Source organism: Pseudopipra pipra, chromosome 2 (genome assembly GCF_036250125.1).
Source record: "Pseudopipra pipra isolate bDixPip1 chromosome 2, bDixPip1.hap1, whole genome shotgun sequence".
NCBI lineage: Eukaryota > Metazoa > Chordata > Aves > Passeriformes > Pipridae > Pseudopipra > Pseudopipra pipra.
This window is the reverse complement of record NC_087550.1, coordinates 91,107,314-91,126,845: the sequence shown is the minus strand read 5'-3', so window position 1 is coordinate 91,126,845 and position 19,532 is coordinate 91,107,314. Positions and strand designations below refer to the sequence as shown.

At 37.6% G+C, this 19,532-nt stretch overlaps 1 protein-coding gene across 1 annotated transcript in view; it reads right to left on the bottom strand.

Moving 5' to 3' along the window:
- The window catches only part of LOC135410081 (pinopsin-like), a 79,592-nt gene that overhangs the window by 34,862 nt on the left and 25,198 nt on the right, over window positions 1-19,532 (bottom strand). Inside the window, exon 3 of the mRNA XM_064646382.1 lies at window positions 13,901-14,226. Coding sequence (XP_064502452.1) covers window positions 13,901-14,226 — 326 coding nt within the window. The remainder of the gene's footprint in view (window positions 1-13,900; window positions 14,227-19,532) is intronic.

The window sequence follows — 19,532 nt, the reverse complement described above, 5'->3', positions numbered from 1 at the left end:
AGGAAGTGAGAGAGAGAACAGTATCAGGTAAGGCCTTTAAAGACTTCTAGTGAGCTCTTGCAAGCCATAACAACAGAGGAAAATAAGTGAATTAGTTGAGTGAACTTTCCCAGAGATAGGTGTTTTTAAATGCTCAGCTCAATGCTGAAGGCATCAGAGCAGAGCAGAATGCTACTGGTGTTTAATCGGGGACAGATACAACAGGTAAATAGTGGCAATACTAATTCTATTTTCTGTGCAAGGCAATGACTTGTATGCAGTGTTTTAGAGATGTATAACCAACCTTTAAGTACATTCAATGGGACTGCCAATGGGAATAAAAAATGCACATACTTCAGTGTTTGTCAGGCAGCGAAAGCATCTATGGGATGCTTAGCTCAATTTTTTTTTTTAGTTTAGGCTCAGAATATTTATTAATTTTGTCCTTTTCTCCTTCTGCGCAGGTTGCCTTTATTCACACTTTGTTTATATTTAATCTTTAATAGGCCAGATATAAGTAGCAAGATCTTAGCTAAATAGAAATTTATTTTTACATGTTTGGGACAGTTTCAAGTGGAGTGTTATGTTATCAAATAAAATTCATATTACGCCCTTCTGAAACACTGCAGTGTTGTCCCTTTTCTGCCTTGTGACTGACAGCATTATCCAAACGCTAAGTTTTGGAAGTTCATGAATTTCAACAAGTCCAAGTGCAAGGTGCTGGGTTGAGGCAATCTCAGATATGACTACAGACTGGGAGAAGATTTCATTGACAGCATCCCTGCAGAAAAGGTCTTCAGGGTTCTGCTGGATAAAAAGCTGGATGTGAGCCAACAGTGCATGCTCACAGCCCAAAAGGTTCAAACGCATCCTGGGCTGCATCAAAAGAGGAGTGGGCAGCAAGTCAAGGGAGGTGAACCCGTCCCTCTACTTTGCCCTCATGAGAGCCCACCTAGAGTACTGCATCAGCTCTGGAGTATTCAACACAAGAAAGATGTGGACCTGTTAGAGCATGTCCAGAGGAGGACCATGTAGATGACCAGAGGGCAACAGCACAACTCCTTTGAAGACAGGCTTTGGGTTGTTCAGCCCAGAAAAGAGAAGGCTCTGGGGAGAACTCATTGTGGCCTTTCAGGACCTTAGAGAGGCTTATAAAAGGGAGGGAGAGGGACTTTTTATATGGCCAGATAGTGACAGGAAAAGGTTTTAAATGGTTTTAAACTGAAAGAGGGCAGTTTGAGATTAGATATTAGGAACAAATTCTTTATTTGTATGTGACTAGAAATAAAACAGTCCAATACTACTGAGATCCCCTTAGTAAACACCTTACACGCTTTTTATTACTTGAGAAGCTGTTTAGTTGACAGAGCTCTCATCTGAATTCAGATTACCACTGTTAAGTACAACAGAAGGTTTGGAATATACCCTAAGGCAACCCTACAGCACATACTCACGTGTGATTAATTTAGCTGCTTAGCAGATGTCAGTTGTACTACTAAAAAGTCAAATAATCACCCATTCACTGTAAGCCCAGATGACTACCTCAAGCCAGAGACAGTTGTTCATTGTTTTAAGATTCATATGGTGTAGACATTTTAAAAGAAAAACCATAGGGGAAAAAAGATGCTTAACAAACAGAAAAGTGAAGCCTCAGGCCTCTCAATAGTATAAATTAAGAGTGAATGTTCATTATTTTTAGTTTTATATCTTGAAATAACAAAGGAAGAAAGAATTAAGACCAAAAACGGGTCAGTGGTCAATGAAAACTGCATGAAATAGAAAAGTTGGAGAGTCAATGGACTGAGCATCATCATCTCAAAAATAACATGAGAAATAGAGTAATATATCTTATACATATTTCTCTGAAGGAAACATTGGCTACTTAAACCTTATCTTTTTATTTTCTATCCTTTACCTGTCCAGAGGGATATTGATTTACTACGTAAGGATTCCTGAGCTTTTTAAGTTGAAGGTCTCTATAATTAAGCAGCTGGAGAGTTCATCTAACTCCATTACTAGTGAAGTGAAATTCAAATGAAACATGTGCCAAATAAGAAGAAATATAAAACTCTCTTTGTGGTGTGATAGATGGGCGTCATTTCTCCTGAGAAGGTTTGGACAAACAGTCCTTCAGCAAAGGAGGCTCCCTGTAAAACAAGTGTCAGATGTAAACTGGAAAGTGCCTGAACAGTAGCTTTTTTCTTCCAGCAAGAGCAGATGTTTTGAAGAGCCATATGTTAGTACTTAATTTTTAAAAGCCTCTGAAGCCTCTACTCTCCATGCTTCACAAGGACAGGTCTCGTTCTGCTGGAATTCCGTTGGAGTGCAGTGTGTTTTCCCCAGACTTACCCAGGTGCAGCCACCTGGCCCCCACAAACTGCTCTGATTCTCTGCTGTATTCAAGGCAGTGGCTTTGACCACAGACCCCTCCCTTCCTCCCTCTCCAGCCTTACCTTCCCACCTTATTCCCCTGCCATGCCTTTAAAACAACAACAACAAAAAGGATTAATATTTAGCCAGCTGATTCCCCAGTGTTTAATCTGACTGAGTTACACTGAGTATTGAGTGGTGTAGGATTATATTCTATCAGGGCTAGTAATTAAACACACTCAAAGTATTGGCAATCAATTTTTATTGACTCCAGTTAATAAAATGCTGCCTGAAATATAAGTCTGTGTTTAAAATATTATTGGCCCTATTTCTGCCATTTTTCATTTGTTGCAGTGGCTCTCAATTTACCATCAGGCCCACCGAAATAAGTAGAGCCAGCTGCATAGTAAGATACTTGTAAATTGAAATATGATGCCAGTTTTAATCTACTACAGTAAACACAAGCCTATTTCCACTGATTCACCATGAGACAAAGACAAGTAGTGTGCAATGCAGCAACAATTTAATAAAGGGGAGAATTCCATAAAATATCCTGTCTGTTTATTTTAATAAAGAAAAAAAGACACGTATAGACCTATAAACCTCACAAAAAAACTTGTAATAATACAGATTTGGATTGAATGCATGAACATAAGAGAACACATAATTAGAACATCAAAATTAGTGTGTTTTCAACACTTCTTTACCATACCGATAAGGCTCACTGAGCTGAATACCAGTATTTGCACCTTTACCCTTCTTAAACCCAAGAGAAATGAACTATTATGTGAATGTGAGAGCTGCACATTTATTATAATACCGCATGTGCATACTAAGCAAGGTGTGAAGATGGACAAGGTGGGAAGAGGTAGAAACACAGAAACACTTAGCATTGTATAAGCCAGCTGCACTGCAACAGAACTCTTTTATTGGCAAAGAGGCAACTTACACATCAGCTAAGGTCAAAATCATTCCTAGTATGACATTTTTTGCACTGGGAAACTGATCCACAAAAATGAAAACATCCTGTGGGAACATTCAAATTTGAGACATTTCTGGTAGTACCCATGTTTCCCTGGGCTTCTCTTTTGTTCCTTGACAATATGCCTGATAGGACTGAAAAGGCCAGGTCTTTTGGTGCCTACTTACCTCACAGAGCTATTTTATTTAGGACGCTGGATCTCACAGGCATTTTAGGTCACCAGCTCCAAGGATTTGCAGGCCCTTTTGCTCCACGTTGCTTTGCCTAAGCTACTGCTGTGCAAGGGTACTAGGACTCTGAATGGTTTCAGGGTCAAGAGGAGATTATTTTATTTTTAACATCTAAATGTTCCAGTGGAGGATTATGTAAAAATAAAATAGTGATGAATTGCTGATCAGTGAAAAATAGTGAGGTTAAGATTTGTGTGCGTGTGTGCCCCCCTTATTGAAGACAAGAAATCTCTCCATCAAAAACCTCAAACTGGAAAAAGACCAGAAAATCTATTTCCCAACCTGGTCTATTTAAAATAGTATCCAAAACTGTCTGAAGCCAAGGAAGAAAGCAAAAACTTAGACATTCATGTGCCCACGTAGCACCTTCTCGTAGAACAAGCTGCCTTTAAAGAAGAAAAGAAAACTCCAATTTTTTTAGTATGCACATAAACACATACAGTTTAAAGCTAATTCTCCTTGGAAAGGAAAAAGACATGGTATGGGTGCATATCTTTAAAAACATGAATGGCTATGTCCATACTACTACACAAAACCACTCCACAATGTGAGATAAAGATCTTGACCCTGATCATCCACCCTGCTTAACTGTCAGCGTGCTTGGATCCCCTGTGCAGATTCGCCCCAGTGCTCCCTAAGCAGATGCCCAAAAGCATCAGTGACAACTCCCAGTAGGTGGCATGGACAAGGCTGCTCCAGGTTTGGCTCCATCCTTTCTACACAGTCCTCCAACTTGTGCCACAGGCTTGCACTCACCCACACCTCTGCTGTATAGATCAGGGTGCAGCGTATCAACTTTTGGCTCCACACTAGAAGAACTCACAACTCTATTGAGTTCAAAGTCAACTCTCATCTCATTTTAGACACTTTAATTTGGGTAAATAAAGAAAATATGAACTACTATGTTTGAGGGCCATAGGGTCATGTAACATCCAGAGAATGCTCAAGGCCAAACACTGTGTAGTATGGACATCGGCAGATTGTACTGCTTGCCTCAAGGCCAAGGAACATTCCTGACCATGTAGGAACATGTAGGCATTGCATATGCAGTTAACTTCATGCATGCTCTTGCATGCAGACTCCACACAAATAAAACAAAAAAAATTGTTCTGCTTCTAGATTTTGTATGCTTTGAAAGAGTGACCTGCTCACTTCACATAAATGTTAAGTTTCAACATAACCTTGCAACACTTCCAAAATGTTGTATTTAATCTGATAGATTCATATTACACCTAGGTTTGCCTCCACAGAAATTAAATGCAGGTTTCATGAAGGAAGCATACATGACATTTCAGTCTAATGTCTAGCAGGGTATAATATTCACCATTAAAAAATATTATTAATAATAAATATAATAATACATTTGATACCTATAATAAATTATAAAAATCTAAGAATTATAAAAATATTACAATATGAGTAATCATGACCAAATTAATTTCTATTAAAAGCAGGTTAGAGCACCTTATCCTTAGTCCAGGTAAGCTCAAAACATTGAAAATTGAAAAACATCGAAAAACACTGGAGATGTAAGACCGATAAACTGGGTTTTTTTCACCTTTTGTTTTTGGATGAAACAGCTTTAGTGCCAAGAAACCAGGGAATCCAAATTTTAACTTATTTTAGTTGTGGTAAAAAAAGTATGATCAATCTCATAAATTTACATTGCTTAATACATTTCTGTTATTAAGATAATATAAGCATGACAACTCTGGCTATAAACCTTCAATTTGTGTTTATGCAGAGCTTCTCATGCAGATGTGCAAGATTCAACTGAGATAGCAAAAAAAAATCTACCTAGTCAGTAGGATTACAAACTAATGAAATACTGGATTAGAAATTTTGAAACAATGTTAGTTCTAGATTTTACATATTTACCTTTTTTCTTTTATACACTTTTGATTTTCATTCCATAAGCACATAATCATTTGCATCCATTTCATATCTCTGCAGCATATGGATTTGTCATGCCATTGTTCTTCACTACATGACAACTTCTCAAGTAAAATTATTTCCCTCTGTTACTGCCAAACTATGCTGCCTCAGGCATTGTATCTTGAGCTTACAGAATTTTCAGCAGTGGAAGTGGGGCTAAATCATGGAACCAATGAATAGCAATAGATATTACAAATGTTTGTGCCCAAACCTTGGAGTTTTAAGTCACACGGGACTAATGGTAAGATGGAACAAGGATTGACAAAGTAAAAACAAACATCCTTGTTAACTCTGCACCACCAGGAAAAAGCAGAATTACATTTTGGCTCATGGGAGACCTCATAGCACCTCCCAGTAACTAAAGGTGACCTACAGGAAAGCTGGAGAGGGACTTTTTACAAGGGCATGTAGTGATAGGACAAGGGGAATGACTTCAAACTGAAAGAAGGCAGGTTTAGATTGGATATTAGGAAGAAATTCTTTACTGTGAGGGTCATCAGGCACTGGAACAGGTTGCCCAAAGAAGTTGTGGATGCCCCATTCCTGAAAGTGTTCAAGGCCTTCTTGGATGGGGCTTTGAGTAATCTGGTCTAGTGGAAGGTGTCCCTGTCCACGGCAGGGGGGCTGGAACTAGATGGTCTTTAATGTCTTTTACAAACCAAACCATTCTGTGATCCTACAATTGTGACTGAAGTTTTGTTTTAAGTGCAGTGAACCAAGGCTGTCTGCTTTGGCTTCCCACCCTCTGCTTTAACCTCCCACCCGGATAACATTGGCTGGGGACTGGCCTGTGGACTCTCACACAATGGTACAGTTAATGTGATATCAAATGTATGGAAGGAAGGAAGCCCTTGGGCATTGCACATTTGTTATATTTTTGCTGCACAGCAGCGTCCCTTTGCAGATATACCCTCAGAAGTGTTTCTCTAGGGGACAATGCCACGGTGCTGCTACATGTAGGACAATTAATTTTGCTCCAAGCCTTCCAGCAGGGATTTTGCCTGAGGTCACAAGTTGGTCTCTGAAGTGGAGTTAAACTACAGGAGAGTGAGTGTGGCTCAGTTCTCCATGCTAAAATGTAAGTACACAAAACCACACTCTTTACCCTGCAAAACACACTTCTGTACATTTAACCTTTCCAGTTTTATAACTGGTGAGCAAACAAAAAAATCTTATACTTTTTCCTGTCAGGAAAAACCTTTCCTAACTCATACCCTGAACTGTCATGAGTGCTTAGTATTGATGTACACCATTTGCTGTAAACTGAAAGACTCATGAAACTACAGCCTATTTTTTACGGACATAAAGCACCCAGAGATTAATGCATAAGATCCTAAATTTCTATTAGATTGTTATTAAACACTATGACAGGCTTATTTCCTCCCTAGTTTATATAAAGAACGAAAAATGACAAACTCAATTAATTCCTGTTTTCTGACCAGCCATTAACTTGATTTACAATGAATTTTTACAGTGCTCAATTTACACCAAAGTCGCATAACTGTTTCTCTGCAAATACAATTAAGTAAAGATTTAAACTTCTGAAAGCACAGGGGAAACAAGATCATAATGTTTTTTCATGCCTGTTTCCCTTCCAGCATGATCAGACCTCAAAAAATGAACACTACTACTGATGACATGTGCTTCAACAGTCGGCCGACACTTTTTAATCAGAAATACTGAGAACAACCCAGAGTGAACATAACTGTCATTTATGAGTTAGACATGTGTCTATGCAAGCACAACAGCTGAAGTCTCTAGATACTTCGAATGGTATTTACAATGGATTGACTCACCACACCTTTACACTCTTAAAAGCTGAGATGGTGAACTTACAAACCTTGAAGCTATACACAAAATAAAGAAAATGTTAGCTCTCTCCTTTATTTCTCAGGATTTGACATTTTTCTCCAGTGTTACAGAAAATATTGAATTTTATTCCCTTGGGACAGACACCTTTAATAAAAACTGGTCTAAATATAGTGCACAAAACTGAAATCTTCTTACAGTTGAACAGTGAACCCCAAAAGTCAATGCTATATTTGTAGTGTCTTCATGATAGCTACATAACAATCATTTAACCACCTGGGCAAACCCTAATTGTTATGAAAGAGTACAAGATTATGTTGGCTCTTTGAAAATTAAGCACACTAGTAAATCTTCCTCCTAGCTAATGAAAGCAGCTTTTTATTCAAGCAGGCTTCTCATTAAAATAAAATGAAGAAAAAAAAGAAGTCAGCCCATAGGAATAATCAGCACTTGCTTCACTGTAATATCTTTGAACCAAAATATAAGGATAGAACTGTTTGAAACATGAAATGCTGGCATCTGAAAATCGCTGTTTATAAAAGTATGAATGCCAAAAGTCAATGTCAAAATGTTACACATTTTGTTTGCAAAGTTATGCTATGTTTGTACTCGATATTATGACCTGGCATTAAATAACAATGGCAAAATGGTATAATAATTTAACTATCATACCATTGTTTTGAAAATAATTTTAAATTGGTACTATTTAAAAAAAAAAAATATTGATACATTGTATCCTCTTCTCAAGGTCAAAGTGCTTCCTTGTTTTGTTATAAAACAATTTGCTTCTTTTAGTGGGACTCATGTCAGCAGCTTGCAAAAGCTTCTAGTTTTCAGAATAACCTCCTTGGATGTGATTTTCTTTCTCTGATTACAGAGAAAACATAGAGAAAAAAATTCGGGGTAGATAGATTCTTAAAATGCCTTGAATTCTCACAGTTAACTCCTCAGTACCATGTGCTTTCCTTCTGTACAGTAGGAATAGTAGTATCAGATTTACAAAGCACTGGAAAATCTGTGTATGTTCATATAATTTTCAAACAATCAAAGGAAAAAATTATGGAAATCACTGAAAGAAGGAAGGAGGAGATCTATCTGTGAAATAGAATGGTGTCAGAGTAAAGGTGGGAAAGCCCATGGGACATGGGCTGTGAAAGTTGAGAGTGGTTACAAATATTATCAGCAAATTTTTAAACAAAAAGAGTTGATATGCTAAGATTATTTATTTATGTAATATCATCTACACATTGCAATCTGATCCTACATAAATTACATATTCAACAGAATTATTAACTTACTGAGAAACAGTGAAATATGATTTCTTGTCTTTTTTTTGTCCAAGTATTCCATGGCTTTTTTATTAATAATTTTCATAAAAGCTGTTCCAGATATCACCTCACCTACAGAATTCTGATAAATCTGATCATATTAGAAGCCAAGAAGATTTGGAAATAATCAGATCTTCAAAGAACTGGTAACTAATACATACTAAATCACATTTCTTAGGACTTATTTGTTTAATTAAATAACTAGAAAGATTTTGAACTTTACTCCTAAAAGAAGGCCTATGACTACAGATCTGGTTTTATTTATGGTTTTAAGAAGCTAAGATTTAATGGTCTATAATTGCTTTATCAGTTTTCTCAACATAAATCCTAATTTCAGTGCCATCAAAGATAAAGTTTTGGAAAATTGAGTTTCTCTATAAATAGCATATGAAGCATATCAAGGAACGACGGAACAATAATTACACTTCCATCCTACTTTCTGTATTACGTGAAAAAGATTTCAGTTTAAATCATGGAGCGTTCTGCCCTAATCTGCTGTCTTTCTCCAAACAGTCACTTCCAAATGAGATGGAAAACTAGAAAGATTCACAGGAGCAATCCTTCTACTTTATTGTCCTTCCCTGACTACTTTAATGAACAATGATGCCATAATTGTTTTTACAGATACTTCTTAATTTTCCAAATAGAAGAGACATAAAAAAAGGGTGAAGGAATCAGAAGTCATAAAAATTTACACCTCTTCTTTCCTTTTTCTCTAAGACTTCCTTTGTGGGCACAGAAGATTTCAAAACCAACACTGTTGTTTATATCCAAATCTTTAAAAAATAACATAGAGTCAAAATCTCATAGTTCAGAACTAAAAATTAGTTTCCTTGGGTTTATAATCGAGTCATAATTTTGCTCTGGGGCATTACTTCTTAAATAAGAGACAGAATCACTTTTCCTCCACTAAATTTGGTACTTTGAAGTTGAAGTTTGGAAGAGGAGTAAGAAAGAGGACCAGACAGCTCTTTACTGCATAACCTTGACTGTCCCCTTCCTCTACAAGTTCACAAGACTCATAAAGGTCAGGGGATGGGATAAAAAAAAGGTGATTTGGTTCTCCTGTGAAATCTAGAAGTCAGAAATCATGTGGCACTTTTCAAAAGAAACAAAACAAAAGTTGCTGTAAAGGGAAATAGTTGGGTAATTCCACTACCTGGACTCACATTTTGGTCACTAGTCAAAAATAGCAGTTTATGAGCAATTAAGCATTAGTATGTGAACCACAGGTTGGAGGACGAGACATACTGGTAAGGCCAACTTCTGCCTCATATGGGCTAGTCTTAAAATTTTCCCTGAATATTTTTTCTTGCCTTTTTTTTGTCAAAGACGAAGTCAAAGTACAGGTGGAGTAACAACGTGAAAGGACACAATAAATTTTTTTCAGCGCTACTTTTTCCTCAGTATTCTCAAGTTTAAAAAAAAAAAATCCCTGACCAAAAAAAAAAAAAAAAAAAGAAAAAAAAACACTCAAAAAACCTCACAACACTTTAGGAATATCAATTCATGTAGCAAGTCCATCTACTCCAGAACCCCATGAGACAGTGTGACCACTGGCCCTTTGCCCATTTTAACACACAGTCTGCTGCACTGAGCAAAAACCGCACAGTCAGACGGGTATTACACCATATATTTAAGTCTTCGTGCTCTGCATACAGTTCTTTCTATTGTTTTCCATGTACTAGCTACATTCCATAAAGAGCTGCTGAACTTTGTTCAGGTACAGCTTTCAATGAAAGAAGACTGGCAGTGATATGAGAGTCTCTGTAAAACCAAGCTGAAAACTTCTTGAAACAATCTTCTGGGACTCTTCTTGTCCTTGGGCAGGATTTCTGCATGTAAGTGGGAGACAGTGCAGACCGAAGAGATCTCTTTTAAAAGTTTTACTAATTTTCATTAGATTGGTTGACATGAGTTCTCTGGGCCCCTCAGTGGAGGATTTTAATCACATTGTGTCTTTTGTGCTACACAGTGATCACAATGCTAATCTCTGTAATTCCACATTTGGGAGCCCACTTCTCAAAGTGTAAAAAACTGACACTGGCTTCACAAAGAACATTTTTCCAGAGGGAATGCAATGATAGAGTCACAGAGAAGCATCATAAGCCAAAAACTGGGAAAAACTAATGGAATTGCATAAGGAAAAATAAAACATCCGCACTTTCCTTTCCTTACGCTGTAGAATGTGCAAGAATAAAATACACATGAATAATATTTTGTGAGGGAGAAAACTCTGCCCATTTGATCAAACTCAACTGTCCAGATAAAGCTAGCCTGGGGAAAAAACCCCATACCTTTAAAGAAAATAATGTGAGTAATTCCTAAGGATCTTTGAGCTTGATAAATGGCAAGAGCTCTGAGATAATAATGCAGTTGTATTGTAATACTGTTTAATGGCATTTGCTGTTAACATTATTCACACAAGGATGCTACTGACTTGTAATTCCTTGAAAAGATGATCTTTCATATAACCTGTATTACTGAAATCCTTGAGCTTTTTACCACTACAAAGACTGCAGATGACTTTGTGGGATCTATTAATGCCTCAAGTGACAGAATGCTACAGCACCTGACTAAATATAGAGAACAAAAAGAGAAAAGCAGACCTATTATCACTGTTGCTCAAAAGAGGAAATCCAGGCACTGTGCCAATTCTTGCATTAACTATCACAAATCTATTAAGACATTTCTTCACCTCAATTAATTTGCATTGTACTATTATTAATGGCGTAACTCCCGCGCTCTTGATTTCAGGGTGCAACACCATTAATGCTACAATGGTCTAACATAAAAACTTCTATAGATCTGGCAAAATTATGAAATGCATATTTAGAAAAATTACCAAGAGGCTGAAGTTGGGATAATGCACTTATTATGTTTACAATGTTCCCATATTACTTCTAATACATAACACAAAGAGTCACAAAAGGACTTAAATCTACGAGGCCAGAAAATAGCTAGATAATTAATTTTTTTGCCCACTCCAGAAAGTTACAGCATTATAATGAATGCTGTAACCTCTCTTAACTTTTTTTTGTTATTCTACCTACTCTTTGTACTTTTATGTAAGAATTCCTATATTTTCATTTACATATTCCTCATCTTTTTCTCTAATTTCAAACATGACATAGTTAGCATTTCATAAACTATCCCATTTATTACAGAACAGTTAGAGGACCTCAGACCAAGGGGGGAAAAGGTTGTGTTTCAGTGATTTGTCACGATATGTTCTTTGGAAATTTATATATATGTCACAAGAAATTTATGAAATGCAAGATTTCAGGATTATGGTACCGGAAACAGTTTCTGGTACATCATAGAAAGCTTAGGACTGATGAGTTTTCTGATTGAGATTCTTTTTGGTGAAATATAACTCATCCAGGAAATCTTACAAACACCAGGAAAACGTAAGATATTTTGTGTAAAAATTTAGGGTTTAGCTATTCAACATTTCTCAAATGCTCGGGCAGCTCTTATGACCCTTAGTCATAACAACTTTAAAGAGGAGATATGATTTAATCCTCACTAGAGTTCCTTTGCATTTAACAAGAGTTAGTTCCCTAAGGCCTGTCTCTCCAACAGGTTATACAAGATTAGGTTTGATTCTCTTTCACTTCCACCATTTACAAAATTTCTCAGGATCCTCTAACCTCAGCACCCCAGAAGCTCACTGGTCATTCTGGAAGGCACAAGGAGGATGGAGGAGAGAGGATTGTGGAAGATGCTATTCGTTCTCCCATGATTTTTGCTTCCTTTCAAAATTATTGATTAATCAATCGACCTAACCTTCCATCTAGTCTACGCAGTCTTCATGTCTAAATAAAAAATGGCTACAGAGTGCATATATCGCTTCTGTGATACTTTATTCCCTCAGCATGTTTTTCACAGCAGATCAGTGAGATTATGACTACTTTTAATACAACTGAATTTAAATTTTAAAAAAGTGACTAGAACAACACAAGTTATTCTCAGCCTCAGCACTAGAAGGTAAAGTACATGTTACAGAAGCTTTATCCATACAAGTATTTGTATGTTGTGGGTGATTCTTGTTGTCAGGAAGGGCAGTGAGGGCTGAAGGAAAGAAGAGACAAAATTTTAAGTAAGGTGTATCTTCTCCATATTATTAGTATCACATGTTCCAAGATCCTGCCCCTTTCTTTAAGGTGGTGGGAAACGAAACTGCTGCCCAGGAATCAGATATGAACTGCAACTTCACTTTAATGGTTTACAATCAAAGGAGATTTTTTTCCATCTTAATATTGCACACCATTAAGAGGAATACTAATGTATGATTCTTATCAAAGGGATTTTACTGGCCCACTCAGCACTCAACCAGGAAAAGATTTCCCATTTGGGCTTTAAGTGTTCTCAAAGTTTTGACAAATCGCATAAAAGAAGCAACCTTAATTCCTTATGACTAATCAAAAGCAAACTACATTCAATTTAATTCTGTACAAGAACCTCTATTCAGAGATCTGATGCCTTTTTTTTTTCCCATTTACCACTTTCAGTTAATTCATCTGATCATTTTAGAGAACTGCTTTTTAGAGAACACCTATACATTCATTCCTCTCTCATCATTCATCATTAAACCATTTCATTGCTGTACCAAGAGTATTCACGCTTCATAATACCACACCCCTGGCAGGGTCTTCCGGAACATTCATTTTGGAATATCTGCATTGCACCTTAAGCCACTGTGAGAACCACCATTGTAGTAGGAGGAGGAGTAGCAGTAATGGTGGTTGTAGTTACAAGGAGGCTTTGAAATGTGGCCTAGAATCACAAGGAGAAGCTAATCCTTTATTTTGATTTACGGCTAACTCTGTAAACCACAGTAGAACTGCATTACTGTAGAGTTGAGATTCCACAGATTAGGAAGCAGAAATTATTAAACTGTCATAATCCAAAACCAAGAAGAAATATTTGTATGGATGTCTTATTTATAAACAGGTAAACATATGCATTTGCTTCATTACAAATGCAACCTTCACTCTGATATGCTGGTTTTCATAGAACACAGTATTACCAATCACAAAATCAGTATCTATATGGATCTTATCTGGTTGTTTTGACTGAAGCTTCATGAGAATTAAAAGGATTTAAGACCTCACGCACCTTCCTTGAGGCTTTCTGTGGTCTTTTCAATTTCATTTTGGTTTGCTGATTTGCTCTCTGTCATAAGTACGTCCAAATTTGATAAAAGAGAAATGCAACAGATGCCTCAGAGCAGTTTGCACTACAGATAGCACACAATTGCTTACCTGTTTAACTGCATAAAGGAGGCGACCGTAGCAGTACATCATGACCATCACAGGGACGACCAAGCAGAATATGAAGAGACAGATGATATAGGATGTGGACTCAGCTGACTCTGAGGACCAGCGTACTGAACAGCTTGTACCTGCACCTTCTACCCCATAACTGCTCCAACCGATCAGAGGTGGCACAGTCCAGATCAGGGAATAAATCCATGAACCTCCAACTGCCAGCAGTGCCTTCCGGTAGTCATCGCTGCGCTTGTTGCACAGGGTGAGAGTGCTGTAGCGCTCGTAGGACAGGACAGCCAGGGAGATCAGGGACACAATTCCTGCAATGAACCAAGCAATGCTTATTTCATTATTTTGCATGGTATCCATTCTAAATCCCAAGAAATGAGATGGTCTTTTGGTTATTACGTATTTGAAGCAGCAGTGAAAACTATTTCCATTATTCTCTTTGCCTTAATCCTCACCAGACCTGGTTGCTCTGTCCATTGTGTCAAATTTTGTTTAACTCAGATTTATCTTATATTGGAAGATTTTTATACTTGAGAGATATTCATCTTCCAGTCAGGTTTTCAGCTTTATCTATTACAGTATTACCCAGGGTAAATAGATTTTCTGCCTGAGCTAATAAAATGGTGAAAGATTCTCTTGGTAAGAACGATTCCAGTTTTAGCATCCATGAGCATTTTCAAATATTGCATTGACTTTTACACATGCAAAAGTAGCTGTATATTCGAGACTGGGAGCCCCATAATGAAAGAAGTTTTTTCTTCTTTTGCTCTGCCCCATCAGCTAGCTGTACCTTCAGTTATGATCACTCATTTGGAAATATCAGACAACCACATCATGACTGTGATATGGCAGGTTGCAACATTATTTACAATTATATCACATCTAATATAAGCAATCTAAACAGTGACTTAGATTAATATTGAGCCCTAGGTGTCATATCAGTCTTCCAGAAGACTTAAAAATTGGGTTTGTAGGATATTTCCATTCTCTTTTTCAAGGTTCAAGATCCCAACCCCCTCTACAAAGCTTTATGGTTTTCCATGGCAGGTTCTTAGTCATGACTCAATTGAATGGCTTTTGCTATTTGCTGTGTTTTTGTTCTCCTTGCAGCTTCCTTACAGTTCTTGGAGACACAACACTGTATACCACTTCCAGGACTTGTGAGAGAAGGAACTTGTTTGAAGACATTTAAAACCATCTTTTCCAATGGTTTCCAGTCCCCTTCTTTTGGTCCTGTAAGATGAAAAACCTGAGTAGATCTATGTCAACCCAGTTCCTTCCAGCACTATTTTCTTGATCTTTGCTATTAGTAACCACGAACTATACAGTAGAATTGAGATATGTAGCCTGCCAAAATTTTGAGCGGTACCTACTCCCAACAAATCCATTAACAGAAAACGTCATCTTCAGGGGAATCCACAGCTGTAATCCATTTTCCCCATTTAACTGTCAGCTTCCCCTGTAGCATAGAATGGAGGTGAGTCAGAGATTCCTCTGGGAATAGCACTACTCTACCTAGGCAAAACATTCTCCACATATATCCACACAGGGCACAGTGGGATATTCTCCCCAAGGCACAGCATTCTGCTCCTCTTTTTCTTACAGTTCAAGGACTCATTTCAGACTTAGCTGGATGCAGGCACAGCTACTTCTGTCATCCTGACAACAATTTGCAGTTACTTCGTGCAGAGCTGGGTATGGCAAAGCACCCAAGGGGAATGCAAGCACTGCTCGCTGCAATAGGATGCTTTATTTCTCAGGGGAAGAGAAGGCAAAAGGGTGTGAAGCAAAAGGTAACTTTTGAAGAAGAAAACATCTTTCTTGTTACAAGAGTCTACTAAATTATTTTCTGTATAATACTTGGAAGTCAATCCTAAAAAGTAGATGCATTTACAGCTGTAACAGCCCCACTAAATCCAACTGACAATCTGACCTGTTTTAAGGCTAGGCTATTTTAGAGGCAGCGGAGGCATTCTGATCGTCCCTCATTTAATCTTATTTCCTACAAAACACTGCTCTTGAAAGCCCTTGGACTCAAGAACAAAGAATCTACTGCTCTCTTCTTGCTTTCGGCCCACACTTATTTATCTTTACTTTCTTAGCAATGCCTCTTTTCCATGCTTTATCTGCTTGACTAAAAAGCTTCTCGCTATCAAAAACATTTCGTTCATGTAGGTACCTAAGGCAAAAATCCAGGCCTCAGTAAGATGATATAGATCTCTTTTTCTATTTTAGATTAGACAATCATGGACTAACAGAAAACTTTGGGAACAAGAAATCTCTCTCCTCCCAGCTGAGTGCTCTACAGAAAGGATCTATTGTTCTTGCTGCACCTCTGATGGCAATTGAGGCCACATTTTCCCTACTTCAATGAGATGCACTTTTGTTGAGAATACCCTACATTCCTGCATATGCGGTGTTGCCTAGAAAACCCAGATGGGGTGTTCAAACTTCCCTAGCTCAGGGCCCTGCTTCCTGGATGGCTGCTTTCACCACTGGGCTCTCTGGTCAAGTCTGGCTGACAGCTCTGCCAGCTCATCCCTGTGGCTGTGCTACTGCCCAGTAGCTTCTCCTGGTGCATATTGTCATGGTTTATGGCATTCGTTTACACTTCCTCTTATTTTCACCTATTGCCTAGTACAAGGAAGATGTTGGGCTTTTCTCATGCTGGTATTTATGATGGATGGCTTTATGGAGCAGATCTGAGGACAACTGACCATGAATGCAGGATTAATTGCTTTGGGATGTAGAAAAGACCTGTCTTACACTGGCATAGAATTAATGCTCAGATATTGAATTAGGATCGTGGTGATGTCAGTGAAGAATAAATCAAATATTAGCACTCAGACAAAACCACAAAAGCTGCCTTTAAATTATAGAAAATAATTTTTCTTCTCTATACAGAAGAAAATTAAAGACTCTTGATTGCATATGTTGGCAGGAGCCAATTCATCTTCACTCACCTTTTATTATTGAGTTCCACTGACATGACACAAACTGTACTTTTCTCTGGAGGACAGGAACTGTGACACATGGAATCCCAGACCACAAAAGTTCAGAAAAAAATCCAATATTTTTCTTTTTGGCACAGTAAGACTTCAAGGCCTGAACTTTTTAATAGCATTAAAATTAATACCACTGTGAATTGACTTCTAATACTTTCAAGACAAAAAGGGAAAATGAAGAACACACTGAAGGGGTAGTTCATAAGACATAATAAAAGAATTCAGCATTCTGCATGTGGTTTAATTTACTAAGGCCAGCAAACTTTTTAGAAAAATTACAATTACTTTCAAAGAACAGAACAGGTACTCTGAAAGACGAAAAGGGATGAAATTAAGAGCCTAAATCAAAATAAAAATTAAACAAGTAGCTTTTTCCAACCGTGAGATACATTCAGCTGAATTGGCTCTAATGAAAACATCTATCACCCAGGTGAGGAAGAAATGGGAACAACAGAGGCCATGGCAACCCTCTCAGTCTACTTTGTGTGTCCCTGTGCAGCATATACAAAGTCACAAAATGTGCCCTGACCCTCTATACTGCAACACTGCAGCTCCATCCAACCTTACTGATGGAGGGCCTTTCACCTTAACACAGAAGCCAAGAGTGTTCAAAACCAAACCAGGATGCACATCAAGCAATAACCTTGTTCCAATGTTGTGGTAGATCAGCTCTAATATCCCTGATTGGTAAGAATATCCTCAGCCTTTTAATTAAAACAAACAAACAAACAAACCCCCCCAAAAATAACTTTTTTTTTTTAATCTCACTCTTTTATTAGTTTAATAGCTGAATCCTAGAAATATACCACTATCATTTGATCAATTATAATGGATACACTGGCCTAATTTGATGGACTGAAACAACATAATTTCACAACAAAGGCAAAACCAGGTTTTGTGTTTTAGTTTGACACTGGCTGGAAGTAAAATACAGACATCAGGTGTGTAACAGTGAATAGGCTGCCAGCAAAAAAATGATGATTGCCTTGTCCTTTATATGCTTTTCAATAGAACCCAGTATGATCCTCTCCATAATTTTTCCAGGTACTGATTTTAGACTAACAGGCTTGTATTTCCTTCGTCCTCCCTCATGCCCTTCTTGTAATCTGGTTTGGCTAAAGTAGAATAAAGCTTCTCACTTTTCATTGTGCCTCCTAGCTTTGCCTCTCAAGAGTTTCCTTAATGCCACATGCATTTAACTGTTGTGACCTTTGCCAGAAATCCTGCAGTTATCTGGTATTCTATTTCATGCCCTATATATTGCAGCCAGAGGAATTAGTGAGAATCTCAGCTTTAAAACAAAAAAACAATTAAATACTTTAGCATTCTCTCTGAGGAAAAGACTTGAGGAAAAGACTTGAATGCAATCTACATGCTCTTAATAACCAGAAATCAAATTAAAAAAAATTAATGTAAGTTATTAAAAGAAGAAAATAATTATAATTTTAAAGTTAATCATAATGCTTTATGCCAACATTTCACTCTTATTGTGCAGCAACATTTATGACTGGGTAGACTGTATATATTAATTTCACATGAATAATTTTTTCTAAAACTGCAATAAAATTAGGTTCATGAATTGCAAATCTAAATAGAATTTGATTCCAACAAATATTTAGGGCCTCAAGCTGGTACCTAGCCAAATAACTTCACAGGAGTCAATCACAGTGAGAAATGCAATTTGCTCCCCCAACATTTCATGCATATACAGGAACAAAGATGAGGTTCTCACTGAAAGATGACAAAAAATCCACTGCAGATTTCATTACAGGAATAGATAATTATTTAAAAGTTAACCATGGAAATAGATGACTTTAAGAAAACTTGGAAGTGGGGCATGAGGCTTTTCTACACGGCAATTAGTTGCAGAGAGTGCAAGAAATTAAATTTCAAGTCATAAACCAGGACAGACATCTATTTATAGGACTATCATCTGAGACATTATCTACTAGTTACTTTATTTAAGGATCTGTACATTTCTCCCTGGCAGTACAGCACAGAGTATGCTGTGAAAGGCACAGCAAATTGTTATGCTGTGTTCCTATGAGTCCCAGCTAAAAGTGTTACGTTTTTCTTATCAGTTCTTGCTGTTTTGTGCTGCTCACTGATGTAGTAATTGGAAAGGGGACACAGCTCACCCATGGTCTGTAGGTTATGAAAAACTGAGAATCACACAGAGTCAGCCTACAGTGGGTCAATGTTTTGATTACTAATTTAGGTATATTTGTCCTCTTAAATCTCCTGAAGGTCATTATCCTACGTGATGGTTAGAGTTCTGGAGCATTGTGGTTGTATGATGTAATGTATACCCTGCCCTGTGTTATCAAGGACCAGGGGCAATGAAAAGAAGCCACAGGTAACCTTATGCAGACTGAACTTGGAGGAATGTAATAGCATCTTCTTCAACAAGGAACTAATCGAGCAAAACTAAATCCAAGGGCTTGCAAAAACCCAAGATAGATTTACTGCATCCAATCTCAACGCAGGTGGATTTTACCCACTCACAGGCATTCTCTCACAGCTTTCATTCACTCACACTCTCACACCCACAAACCCACAAGTACAACGGTCTGTGCTGAAGAAGTCTGTAAAGGATCTCTCTTGTGCAACAG